This window comes from Echiichthys vipera (assembly GCF_963691815.1).
Source record: "Echiichthys vipera genome assembly, chromosome: 9".
NCBI classification, from domain to species: domain Eukaryota; kingdom Metazoa; phylum Chordata; class Actinopteri; order Perciformes; family Trachinidae; genus Echiichthys; species Echiichthys vipera.
This window is the reverse complement of record NC_139834.1, coordinates 27271310-27286490: the sequence shown is the minus strand read 5'-3', so window position 1 is coordinate 27286490 and position 15181 is coordinate 27271310. Positions and strand designations below refer to the sequence as shown.

At 42.6% G+C, this 15181-nt stretch overlaps 1 protein-coding gene across 1 annotated transcript in view; it reads right to left on the bottom strand.

The window, feature by feature from the left end:
* LOC310951185 (plexin-A1-like) overlaps nt 1–15181 on the bottom strand; it is a 264511-nt gene that overhangs the window by 192615 nt on the left and 56715 nt on the right. The window contains exon 3 of the mRNA XM_083919308.1: nt 12093–12275. Within this exon, the coding sequence (XP_083775434.1) occupies nt 12093–12275 (183 nt within the window). The remainder of the gene's footprint in view (nt 1–12092; nt 12276–15181) is intronic.

The following is a 15181-nucleotide window of genomic DNA, read 5'->3' as shown; positions in this document are numbered from 1 at the left end:
CTCCCCTCCATCAAGAGCAGCTAGTCCTTGTGCGGACACTTTTACTTCCACGGATATTCTGATATCACAAGATTACGCAAGAATCCGAGGATCAGGGTACCTCCATGATCTCATCTGAAGAAAAAAAAGATACTCCAAAGTGCTCTGTCGGTCTCTAATGGGAGTTTTCAGTTGGGATAATTGGACACATGGCATTATGAAAAGTAACACTAGCGTGAACAGTGAGAATTTGGTCAGACATGAGCATACGGATCAACCAACCAATCAACCAACCAAGCAGAATTCAGCTGCAATCTTCTGGATGAATGAATCCTTCCCGGGAATCTACTGTATGAAAAGAAGCACTTGAGCTGTTCTGGAGGCTGTAGATGAAACAGCACCCTACTATGACACTTTACAATGATTTTCCTTTCATTTGTCACTCATTTATAGATGACCTCAAGGAATAAACCACACAATAGAGTTGCTCCTACCCTAATTGTACCATATTATTAAACAGAAATCCAATGAATGGTGTTGAACAAAGTTGACACACAATTTCCCCACGAGGCATCAAAGAATACACAAATTTGTCGTGACAGACCCCATTGAGTGTGACGTGCACCGTGTGTGTCTGATAAGAGGACAGAAGGACCCCGTTTATGCATTAGTGTATGGGTGTGTGTGTGTGTTTGTGTGTGTATTAATGGATAGACAGATGGGGCAGTCTAGAGGAACAGTTGATTAAGGCTTTACACTGCAGCTGGCCCTTTCTCCTCCCCTCTGCAGCAAACACTCAGAGATACAGAAAAGGTCTGCTGGCACCTCGTGTGTGTGTGTGTGTGTGTGTGTGTGTGTGTGTGTGTGTGTGTGTGTGTGTGTGTGTGTGTGTGTGTGTGTGTGGGCTGTTAGTGTGGCAGCTGCCCTGGCATCAGGTGGGCAGCTACTATTCTACATGAAGAAAGCACAGCTGCTGTCATATGTAAACACACACCGCTTCCTACACTAGACCCAACACAAAGCTATGAAGATGAGCTCTGATACACACGTGGGGTGTGTGAGATTCCCTTTAATCTTAGGATCATATCTATCATACACCAATACACACATTTGCACATGTGCCCACAAACAAAGGAAACCTCTACAGACCAATTAAACCCAAATACACACCTAAAGTCTGTATCCTTTCCTGCATTTGCCCTTTAATCAGATGCACTTCTTCTACACACACACGCACACACACACACACACGCACACACGCACACACGCACAGCATCTTTCCCTTGATGTTAATACTAAAGATTGTAAAACACACACAGTAAGCGGCATCTTCCCCTAGATACTACTAAAATGTACCAAAAAGTACAACAAGCCCATACAGACACACACTCCCATCGACAAGCCACACACACACACACACACACACAGCTAGACATGCCAGTTGTTCTCCAGATGCATGCCAGATACAGTGACACATGTCCGCCCATCACCTCCCGTATCCTTGCAGACACATGTTGTGATGTGAGGAGGTTAGCCAGTTTGAATCAGGCCACTGGCACCTGACACCAGTCATCAGCACAACAGCTGTCCGAGTGCATTGCTGCCTGTTGCTGAACGTCTGCATATGTAGTCCGAGGCTGTTGTTCGACTCGACTTGTGGCCACACTTGCCCTAATAGTGGGACATTCTGACTCAGTGGCGGGAAAAGTGATGACTACTGTACATGGCTTATAGGGAGGACCTGGATTTGAAGCTCAGATGGAAACAATTGAACATGGGGAAATGAATGACACTGATATCGGCAGCAGGGTCAATCAAGCACCGAAGGGCATTTTTCATTATTGTCGTCATTAATCAAAAAGCATTAATCTTATAGAGTGTCTACGTAATATGTCATGAATATGCTAACAAAGGAAAAATGTTGCTTTTGGCTTAATTGAATCTTGTGCGGCGGATGTTTGATGTCTGCAAGTGCAGCTCTTCAATGAATCAAATCCCTTGAGTGAAAAAGCAGAAAAAAATGTCAACAATGAAGTACAACAATGATTGTATTTCATTTATTTTTAATGGATCAAGAGCTACGGAGCCTTTCAGCGTCTATCAGCGTTTTTTTATCTCTCTTTTTTCGTGTTGTGGCACTTTACTGTTCAGTCTCAGTGCTCTCATCAACCTCACTTCCAACCCAAGCAAGCTGCTGTTTCCAGAGACAAAACTCTGATAAACGACAGACAGAGAAAGTTAGCAATAGTAGGGATGCACAGATGTGACTTTTCAGTCCCGACACCAAGTACCGATCTGACACCAGTGTTTAATTAATAAGCTGTATCGAGATCATTAGTTCACGTGCAACAACGTGAGGCTTTGCAAAAATACTGCTTCCCAAACTTTGTAAAACAAAATGCAACAAATAAATACATAGATACACATTTACTGACTTGTTATTGACTGTTAAAACACAAGCAAATAGTAATAAAAAATCGAATTGAAATCAATTGAACAGATCATCCCCATTGTCAGCAGCTCCTGATCCAGCCATCTCAAGACTCATGACTCAAGAGAACTTTTTTCATCCCCGAGGGGAAAGTCTTTTACAAAAGAGGGGTAGGAAAGGGGGGCATCACATGAGTGTCATCACTTCACAGTGTGGAATTTAGAAAAAATAAAAAAGCACATAATAGCACAGAAAACTCGAAACAGTTTGCGTCATGGGAGAGGGAAAAAGGTCAGCGAGCTTGCAAGCGCAGACAGATAGCCCGCCGCTCAGCAGTCACCAGCGCAGCTTGCGGACCCCGCCTCTTGCACTAGAGGGTGAAAGCGCACAGGGGTTTGGGGGGGGGGGGGGTCTCAATCCGCAGAGTGTCAACGCGATAACACAGCAAGCTGCCACGGAGACGTCCTTGATTGAGTCCCAGCCAGACTCAACAACCAACAGTCAACTGAGTCAGTATCTGCTCGATATCGTTTTCTCAGGAGCTGGCGGGCACCAAAAAACAGAGCTTAAAAAAAAAGTTGCCAGAATTAAATGCGAAGCCTGTGTTAGGCAGTTGATGGTAGAACAGTTAACAGCTAACACGACTGTTTCACACTGGCAACTTGACGCAGCTTTGAATTGAACAGTCAGCCCCAAATAACACAATTTACATGAACGTAGGAATTAATCCTTTGTCAATATAATGTATTATATACAGTAATAGGAATTTCAAGGAGGGCTGGCCATGTGGAGCCCTATATGTAATAACGTTATCCAATTAAAAGCAGCAGTATTTGATATTGAGCTACATTAACTCTGTTCTCCATAACAACAAATTATTTTTTAATAACAATAGAAATAGCAATTTAGGGATAGGTTTGAATACTGCCACATTCAACCACCAGGCACGTCACTTAGTTTCCATAATAGCCACACCACAGCCAGACTCTGCAGGGGTTTTGTTCAATTAAAGCTATCTCACTGCTGATAGGTTTAGCTGTGATCTCCCCTTTTGTCTCTTGACACTCACAAAGCCTTCCCACTTATCAAAGATTCATTAGCTCACTAATCCATCCATCTAGCTCTCCATGCACATCGTCCATCCATTAACATTGAGCCATAACACTCCAGAGGGACTGCTGAGATAATGCCCTGCTCAAGGACACAGGGGGTAATACATATGAAGAGATAGCCCACCTGGGAATTGAACCCACAACCACAAAGGCACATTAGCAGCGGCTGCCTCTAATACGTGATGCCGAACAGTATCATATGAGCCGCTGTCCCGGAGGTGGCAGAGATCCTGCTGTTGTAATTCAGATCACTCTGCCAGCGCCATAAAGGACTATTTCTGTATCACGCCATCCTCATCTGATGCTGTGCTGAAAAAAAACCTTTTACTCTTTATTCCCCACTACATACTGTCCACTTGTCTCCTCCTATAATAAGTAACACCTGGGGAATTCAAATGCAAATGAGTGTGGAGGAGACTTGCCAGTCTAAGGTATAGTCCCATTAATTCATTTTCACACTAATGCATTCATTTCCCGTGGCAGCAGAAAAGAGAGTCAGACTTTGATTCCCTCAAAAGAGCTGCCATTTCACATGTACTTCAGATGAATCACATTTTATATTTATATATGGTCATATTTGACAGTCATTTGAAGATTTTTTGAATGCTATAAATCGTGCTTATTTTGTCCTGTGCACAGTTGATAATGTGCATTACTGGTCTAAATATATGTTGGCCAGTTAAAAGCTATTTCTCAACATGGTTATATTAAGCTGTGTCCATTACCCATCATTTGTTTGCTCTGGATAGGCCAGCTGTCAAACCCGCCCCATTAAGCTCCATTAAAACTCTAGTCTACTTATACACAGTGGTATTGGTTCACTTTGCTGCTGTTAATTTGCATTATCATACATAATGGCTTGCCACAATGGCAATGTTATCTTAAGATTCTGTAAATAAATACAACTACTTTTTAATATCATCTTAAACAAACGTTCCGACAAACAGGTGCATAAAGTTGTTTAGATGCTCATTATGATCATTTACAAGTAGGTATATCATGTCACTTATGTGTCTGCCTTCCATGTTCTTGTATCTCTACATCTGCCTCGCTTATGTGTCCCTCTATGTCTCTCTTTCTCAGGAAAGGCTCGACAGAGATAGCAGATTTTTTTCCCATGCTGACGTACACTAATGTACTAATGGATAGAGGAGATAAGGAGAATGAGGGAGAGGAGAGAAGGACAGTACGGCGCGCGCGCGCACACACACACACACACACACACACACACACACACACACACACACACACACACACACACACACACACACACACACACACACACACACACACACACACACACACACACACACACACACACACACACACACACACACACACACACACACACACACACAGATGAGGCGGGGAATTCTCTAGGGAGGCAGATTTGCGGGCATCTAGCCCACCTCAGTTGGGAGAGAGGGAGCTGAAGGTGACATATGAGTGAGAGTGTGTAGGAGCAGAGGGGAAGAGAGAGGGCCTGTAGACAGGAAAACTACAAGACCTGAAGAGAGGGACTGCAGAGGAGTACGAGTGGGGAGAATAGGATAATAATTCACTCCAACATTAGCACCGCTTATAGCAGTAATATTACCTCTGCAAGATTACGGAGAACAGCTACACACTTTGTCACACATTCATTTCTAAAGGATCACTCCACTGACACATTATATTTCATGTCCACATAAAAGCAAGTTCATAAACGCATATACAGTGCATATGCCAAACTACAGTTTCAGAAACTCACTCGCACTCAGGAAAGAGGCTCCGAAATAACTGACGACACTAACACACACACACACAAGGCTTCATAAAAGCCTGTTGTGTATTCTGAGAACCTAATAGGACGTTATTCCACTAACTCCTCCTTAATGGGATAAAGATGGAATTAGTATGCTCAGGTGTTGCGCTCATCTGCTCATTATGAGTTTGCATTGGGGAGAAGAGGTAAGCTATAGTACGCACACATTCACACACAAACGGGGAAACAGATAGCAGCCCGACCCGACATTATCAATCATCTCTACCAGCCGGGTGTTTTTGCCATTTAACCGGGCTGAGCAGCCGATGCGCTGCTTCAATCATCCCCTGCCAGTCTAAATGCTAGTGCTAATTAGCATTCACATGCTAAATTACCTCCCATCCCATGTTTCCTGATTAGGCTTAATCATTCTGACAGCTACTTTTACTGCTAAGCTTGCGGAGCCAAAACACGCACAGCCCATCTCAAACTCTAGGAAGAGATTCAAGGAACTCTCATTCGCTGGATACTGAGATTTTAAGAGTTGGTATCATGCTTAGTATATTCTTTAGAACAGTGGTACCTGTCCAGTGGGTCACAAGAGACATTTGAGTGTTGATGATTTACAGGATTTACAGGGTGTTTTTATTTGTATTAACTCTTTTTTAATCACTGCGTATGCTGTAAAATATTGGATAGTTTGCCTCTAAAGGTTATTCAAAGAAAATGCCAATTCCACTGCAGTATTTCCAGTGGAAATACTTAAGTAAAGTCCAAGCATCTCAAGACTAAACTTAAGTCAGTAGAGAAAGGGGAAGGAAGGTAGATTGCTCCTGTCACACAGAAGCTGCGAGAACACGTGAAAAAAGTGAATTGCCGAAAAGTGAATTAGATAATCTCTGAGTGGGAGGGATGTACGATTGGAGGAGCAGGGCCGATGAACTTCTGGTCCACCTAAGTGGCACTGAGATGCCCTGAAGTCTAAAGCAGTCAAACTTGTCTCCATGTCTCCAGGCAGTGAAGTGCCAGCATTATGTCAATCAACTGGTTGGCACGGTTACCTCAATAGCACTGCTCCAATCGCTCCTGTCACTCACAGACTATCTTCCAAGATAGAAAGGAAAGGGAAAAGTAATTGGATTTGCTGCTAGCAGGGAAATGATGAAATAACATGAAACTACACCCCCCACCCCCTCACCACACACACACACACACACACATCCACATACCCACACCTATACACCACTGAGTAAACCTCTCTCTCTCTCTCTCTCTCTCTCTCTCTCTCTCTCTCTCTCTCCCTCTCTCTCTCTGCCTGTCTTGATTGGCTCTTTTTGTTTCTTAAATCTGGAAATACTTCAGGCTGTTGAGAGCTTCTTTTCATCTCGCCTGATGTGGCGAGAGCGCCTTGTTCTCCCAGGTAGACAAAAGAGGAATCGAAATGAGGGGAATGAAAGGATTTCCAGGTTTTTACCGAGATCTGAGGCGGGTTTTTTTAAGGATGTTTCTGGCAAACGGCGCAGAAGGCAGCCCATAGTGCAATTTCATACTGTTAAAAGCTATCGGTCCCCCACCTGCACCATGTCACAAAGTGACATACTGTGGCGTTTAAAAGAGAAATGTAATCATGTTTGACTTTGCAGTATTGAGCACAACAATATATGATGCATACATTTGCTGCTGCTGGCTTGTATGCATGAAGCTGGGGGCTTTTGACTGAGACAGAGGCAGCCTGTTCTGACATCATAGTGCGAGACAAGGCTGCATCCCGCCAAAATTCCCCAAACCTAGTGCATATACTTCATGTCCTATGTCCTACATCAGGAGTTGTTCTGCTACAAGTATTGGAACTGCCTCTATTACTGCCTAAAATGCTGGTAATGGCGAGTACGCAAGTCTATTCCCTGACCCGATACCACGTTATTTAGCCCTGAAAAAGATCTACTTTAGAGCAGTTTATTTCTGTTTGTTTTTTTTATTGTGACTGACTGTCAGACTAGATTATAAAATGAACTAACACTGTCAGGATATCAGAATTTAAAACATCAAACATCAATATCAATCTAATATGAAAAAAGATAAGGTACCACGGCAAAAAGGTAGCAAAAAGCTCTATGCACACAGAAAAAGTATGAAAAAGCTGCACACAGGGCTGGAACAGAAATATTCACTTGTAGATGACGGTAAGGTACTTTACAACAACAGTTTGAGTTCCTCCGAGCCGCGCCTGAATTCACCACAAAGTCCCATCTGAGCCCGCAGGCTTTTACCCTTCGTTGCTTGTTTACATAAGTCACAGGGAAGGTAAAATGTTGCCACGGTGGTGTCTGCAGGGAGACAGTTCTGTTGTTTCTCCTTCATGTGAAAAGTGCATCTGAAGGCTACTGGTAAGCTAATGTTAGCCGCAAGATACAAGTTCAGGTGTTGGAATCTGGAAGGAAAACACGGTATTGTAACAGCTCTCCACAATTCATCTTACATAAGACTGCATCCGTCTCATCTCTTTCATCTGGCAATTCTCCGTCTAGTATTGCGCTGTCTAGTATGTGCTTCAGACTTTAACAGCCTGCTAATCCTTTATCTTTTGTCTTTCATTCTGAACTACAGATCCAACAATTAACGGCGCTTTCATGATAACCATGTCAATGATGTCTACGGGAAGGGTTAGCTTGATAAGGTCACTGTTGTGTTATTCAGGACTTAAACGTGTGGTAGGCAGTATATTTTTGGGGATGCTGTGAGAAAATACAAATCTTTCATCATAGAAGTCATGACCAATCTAACCAATGACGGGAGACTTTGGCCAATCCCAAGTCATTACAGAGACAGGGAAGGGAGAGAGGAGAGCTGCATGGGGAGGTGTCACTGCTGCAAATTCTTGTGTTTTGTTTTCTTCTGTTTTTTTACCTACTGCAGCTTTAAGTCGAAAGTTGCCAACGTCATAGGTTCCAGTGAGTTGCTTTTATCCCTGTTCTTTTCTTGCACCTAAGCATGATGAGTCATGTCGTCGATGAAATGACAAGGCAGCATCCGTTTTTGCTCTGAAGCAACCCTGTTTTCATAACATTAAGTGAGACTATGAATTAGCAAATTATCTTACAAATAAAGTGTTGACCTCATGGGTTTTGCTGCCTCTGGTAGGACTAATAGCTCACAGTGGTTAGCTAATGTTAGCAAACTCAAAGATGGTGGCGTATCATAGAGGGCAGTCATTTGCAATAACATTTAAAGTCCGTGTCTACTTAGCATTTCCAGAGCTCTCTATTAGAGACGCTAAATGCATGATGACTCATGACATGATGCTTAAGCAAATAGCATTACCCCATGACTGCCACCATCCAAAAAAGATTATATATTTAACAACAACACTGTGTTTTTGACTTCTGATGACCAAAATAAGTCAAGTTCAATTGCGCATTATATCGTAGCTCCCACATCATGACTTGTTTTCATCATGTATGATATTCCACATATTGCACATCCTTTGTATTGCTGACGTTCGGGGTTGCGACTTACCTTTTCATTATTATCAGAGCAGCAGGTTAATCTGCATTTCAAAATAAAACGTTTGGTCTACGAAGTGTGAGAGAATTGTAAGAAATGTGCACGCTTCCCTAGGTGACATCTTCAATCTGCTTGTTTTGTCTCACAGTCCTCCTAAACTGAAAGGATTGATCAATTATTATAATATATGCTGAGTCATTTTCTGTCGATCAAACTGTTCGACTCATTGTGTAATTGTTCTGGCTCTACTCCCATCCTGCATCCACATCCTGCCATGTGTCCCGCATCTCATATGGGGGAAATGGGATGTTAACTCTTCAGATTAGCACTTCAGCATTTTGTCATTGATCTGCTTCTTTCTTATTATTAATCACCCGATGTAATTGCAACCATATTCTAACAAAGGCCATACTGCACCATTTAATCACAAAATAAGCCTCAAATTTGGCATGGAGCTTTTAATTAGCTGTTCTCCACTGTGCCACATAAAAACCGATAAAGACTGTTTAAAATCATGCACCAATAGAATGCTGATTCGGTAGAACGTCAGAACTGTTTACAACGGCCTCTTATACCACAGTGTTCCTCCTTACATGCACAGTCACAACTTGCAAAGAAAGAGAGCCACAAACTCAGTAATGAAGACGTTAGGTGGGTATTTTGCACATATATGTTGTGTGCCTGGTCAGTCAAGGCATTCTGATTAGTCATGCGGATGTGAAGCAACACGGATCCCTCTCTCTCTCTCTCACACACACACACACCCAGCCAAAGACACCATCACTTATCCAGCGGACTGCCTTGGTTTAAGATTTACACTAACGATTATATATTCATAGATCAATCAATAAGGGGAGTCTGGCAGCCGAGACGTGTCCACGCAGGCACACACGTTCAGCAACAGTCACATTGTAGGAATTCTAATGAGTGTGCGCGTGTGCAGACATCAATACACTGCAGCTTTACATTTCATTAGGCCAAGGAGCACAGTTTAACTCCCAATGAATAGCAATAAAACCCCACGGCCTGTTACCATTTCTCTCCATCTGCCTCAGCCTCCCTATTCTTCTCCTCCTTTCTAATCCCAGCTCTATTCCTTCTTCCTCCCTCCGAATTCTGCCCGGTACAAATCTTATTTCAGTCATTTAACAGTTGTCGTCCAATTTATTTAGAGAGACCTCATTTAAAGCTAAAACAAATCCTGTGTCAGAGGAAAAACTAGCACCAACACATGTAACAGCCTTGTACACTTGGCTGTAGGTTTACCCACTGCTGATTATGCACACAATGCAGACGGCTGCATGTTACTGCAGCATCTGCATTGATCTGTGTGAGGACACTGGCAGCCTCCACCTCTGTGTTCACCTTCCTCCTTCCATCCATCCCAGAGCACAGGAAGACACGCCGGCTGAGGGGGAAATGGGATTCCGATCAGCGGGATATCATCCAGGATCTGCTGAACTCACACACTCGACAAACCCACACAAATCATCTGTCTGCACACGCGCACAGACACGGAACAGGGGTCAGGCGCAAGGACTAGTGGGCCAGGTTTCAGTCGACTTAGCAAAACACCAGAGACAGGAAGCCGTGTAAGGAGGCATGTGTGTGTCTTTGCGAGTGTGTGTTGTGCACATTATCGTAGCCTATATAAAATCGGTTGACAGCAGCATTACAGCCAGACATTCAAGAGGCTACGGAAACACACAGGCCCTAATGCTTAAAGTGTCAAATACGTATCAAAAACTGCAGCAGCTTAATAGTTCAAATGCATTCGGCAGAAAGTGCGATGTAAACAGAAAGACTTGGAAACATAGACATCACCATTTCAAAATAAAAGACACAAGCAGCTTTAAAATGAAAGTAGACTTCATATTGAAATGCCGCCAACAGTGAAAGCTGGATGTAACTTTGTTTTTATATAGTTTGTATTATGTATGTATTTATGCAATTATTTTTATCCTCAGGTGTTTTATTCAGTCTCCAGAGTCTATTGGTGACACGGACACTCTCATATGGAGATATCCTGCTGTGGATAAAAGTGAAAAAAAGAGGAAGAAAAAAAAGCACAGAAGCAGCTCAGTTGGATCTAAGATGAAGGAGCGGCTGATTGGCACACACACTGAGCGTCTAGTCAACATTGGTACACACACATACTGTAAACCCGCAGGCACGCACACACACACACAAAGCGACCACATGCTGTGTGTATGCTGAACATGATGGGAAGTTACTGCTGTCTGTGATTGAGAATAGATTTCTGAGGCAAAAAGCATGCAAACAAACACACAAACACACACACACACAAATGCACGCACACACAATGTGCGGTTTTCCTACCTCAGGAGACACATAAGAAATCCTCTTCACCCACCTTATAGCAGCTCAGTGACCCAACCACCAAACAACACTGAGCAAGATAAACCCCAGACAGCTCAACACATCAACACACACATTACCTCGCCCTCCAGAGCAGGTGCCTTTCTTTGTACTTCAAACATATATGTGTCTTATTCATATTCAGCAATCAGTTAACAGCCAATTTAAGACAAAACTCACAAAATATGCCAGTACACATGCACACGCCCTATATTCACAGCTGATGTCTGCAATGAGACTTCTGATGACAAAACCTTTTGTCAGCAATGCCAAAACCAATGACCATTGAAAATGCATCATAAAATGACACAAAATTGCTTCAAAGTGAAAATGGTTTTCTGTAGAGCATGGAACGCACAAACACACACACACACACACACACACACACACACACACACACACACACACACACACACACACACACACACACACACACACACACACACACACACACACACACACACACACACACACACACACACACACACACACACACACACACACACACACACACACACACACACACAGGACTTTGGCAGGATCATTTCAAACACCATTCCAGTCACATTTTATGTCAGTTACCACTGTAACTTATCTCTGAAATTGTACATAATGTGCAAGAAACTTCCACTGACAAAAGATAGTACAAAAAAATCACAAAATGCAGTCACTGTATGAGAAACAGCATTATCCCTTTACCTATGACATTTTATCATAATTGATTTACTGTAGATTTGTAAACTATGAAGAGTTTCCGACCCAAATATTGAAATATTATTGAATTTTTCCCTTCGGAAGAGTTTATAATCCTTTACTCAGAGTTAATATTTTCATGAGTCATCAACACTGGAGTGCGAGGTTTTCACACATCTCTAATCTGAACACAAACACACACACACACACACACACACAGACACACACACACAGTGTCCAGAATGCCTACCTTCTTCATGCGTCCACTGCGTGTGCCAGTGAACGCCACAGTGTATCCGTGGTAGTCGTAGGCCGCCACAGACGTCATGCCGTCATCCTTGTCCACGTAAAGCGGGATGCCTTCGATGGCGGTGGTGCCCCCCAGAGGCTGGTTGAAGTCCTGGCCGCAGAAGTTATCATCTATCTGCAGCGGCTGGAGTGTGGGGAGATAGAAAAAGGAGAAAGCCATTAACTCAACTATTAACACTTTTTAAATCCCTTTTCTCATTAAACTAACATTAATTCTTAAAGAAGGAGGAGTTTTTTCGATCTCTCTGCACTTAGTGGATGTTTTATGGTGCTGGAAGGGAGCCAAGCCACTGCAGATTTACTAAGAAATGGTGTGAAATGAATGGGTGTCACTGGAAAAAATCATCTTCGGTTTTCATCAACTCCCAAAACTGATAGAAAAGAGTGACAATGATGTTTGTACTTCATTAAGGCCAAAAAAAGCACAACCTAAGTGGTATGCAGTTTCAGCTTTTGTGACTGATGCCTTCCCCTCTGTTACAGCCTTTGACAATTTCATAGAACACAATGTCAAACCATAGCAATTAAGCATCTCGGCATTGTCTGAATGGACGAACACTTGCTTGCTAATGTTCTAAATATTGATTTCTTTGTATACAGCTTTGGCAATGTAGCTTCTAATAAGAGACAAGCCGATACAGCGAGTAAATCAAATGGAACTGGAATAGACATGGAGGAAAGTGTGAACACATGAGCAGGACACTGGAGGAGATGACAGAGACATGACAGGAAGGAAATTATAGGTCAGATTAGCATATCACAATCAAAGAGTCCCGTACAGGCACACTGCCACACTGATATGTTGATATGTCATGCTTGATTTATGAATGTGAATGTGTGTGTGTGTTATTGCCCTGTCATTAAAAGCATGTCAAAGCTATGTTTGCATCATGTGGACATGTGTAACAGAGATAATCGACTGCATATAAATTACTGTGGCGACCACACACACACACACACACACACACACACACACACACACACACACACACACACACACACACACACACACACACACACACACACACACACACACACACACACACACACACACACACACACACACACACACACACACACACACACACACACACACACACACACACACACACACACACACACACACACACACACACACACACACACACACACACACAGAGCATGTACGACTAGGCAATATGACGATATATACAGTATACATCAATATCGCCAATCCTATATATAGCCACAGCCGAACTGGATGGTGGATATTTAAATGCGTGTGCATGTTCATAATTAACCTGGAATCTGAAGTTATCCCCACTTGACATTTGAAGGACAGGGGGACGTCTGCAAGTTCTGGTTTCATGTTGTCAATGTCGCCACATTTACAGACTGCGGTCCACCTCTGTACCCATCCAGAACAGTGCCTGTACTGTGACGATTCAGTACAAATACGTGTATCTACACCCCTAACAGATACTGATATGTCTGCGAAAGGCCACTTTAGGCCAATAATATCTGTTGAATGATAAATCGGTTGGACTCTACTCCATAACCATATACTGTATATCCCGTTCTGGGCAGTAGCTCTCCAGGAGCAGGGTTGGGCTACCCCTGATCTATATCCATCAGTATCTGGATATATATGTTTTCCACTATGCGCTGATACAGAAACCTTTTTTATAAAACAAAATGCAGAAAACAATGCTTGACTTGACATTTGGATAACATTCAAAAGAATTCAAAGACAATTTCCAGGACATTGGCAAAGGAAAATGCTGGTAATAATGTGTGTCCATGTGTCACTTTTAAAGTTAGATTTTTCACTTGATGCAGCTGATTCTCCAGTCAGGTGCCATTCAACCGTTGCAGAAGAGTGCAGGGCGAAATGATCTAATTATGCAACATATTCTCATCAACAGGCCTGTATGATAACACAATATGTACATCAATTCATAAGTGAACTTATGAAACATGGCCTCATATTTAACCCTGTGAAACGGCCAACGGTATGTTGTTTGTGCTTTGTCATCTCGCAGGTCTCTGCTGATATGCAGCAGGTGGGCCTGCTGCTGTGGTCCTGCATGACGCTTCCTGCTGCTATTATAATCTATCACCTTAGCTGTGCTTGTTTCTACTATTCTGCTGTATTAACTGACATAACATATAAGTCATATTCACATTACTATAGATATTATTATAGTTACTGGAATTGTGTCTGTCTCTGTGTCTGTCTTTGTCTCTCTCTGTCCATCTGTCTGTCTTTTCTCTCTTTCTCTCTTCTTTTCTTCCTCCCCAACCGACGCAGACAGATGTCCGTCCTCCACAGAGCTGGGTCTGTCTGACGTTCCTGTCTGTTATAGTGAAGGTTTCCAACGCCACCGTACTCTACGGGGGGATTGTTGGGTCTATGTAAATCATAAATAAGTCATAGAGTGTGGTCTTTACCTAGTTTGTAAAGTGTCCTGAGATAACTTGTGTTATGATTTGGCACTTTAAATAAAATTGAATTGAATTGAATTGAATTATGTGACTGTTATATTTACCAGTCGAAACAATAAAGCCAACAATAGAAAAGCATGCAGAAAACATGATGGAATCATGGTATTTGTGGTTGTTTCATGTGTTAATTTGAGGAGGGTTGTTTATATATTTAAGTTGGTTTTATCATCTATTGGACTTCTCTTTATCCATAGAGCGACTGTTTCATCTCAGCCACAGCAACAACCACTCAGGTTTTCTATTAAATAAAAGGCAAAGTATATTAAGATTCAGGAGCAAATATACAGCTTACACAAATAAACAAGAATGATCGAGCCTCCCACGGTACACAAATTAACATGCCAGCTTGCTCTTGTTCATTACAAGTTGTGTCGTCTCCATGGAGACTAATCAATCACCCCGTCCCTCCAAAACAGCAAAGCTGTCAGGGCGACATGTCTGTTTTTGCACATAACATGTGTGTGTGTGTGTGTGTGTGTGTGTGTGTGTGTGTGTGTGTGTGTGTGTGTGTGTGTGTGTGTGTGTGTGTTGCAGGTTTGGAAAAGA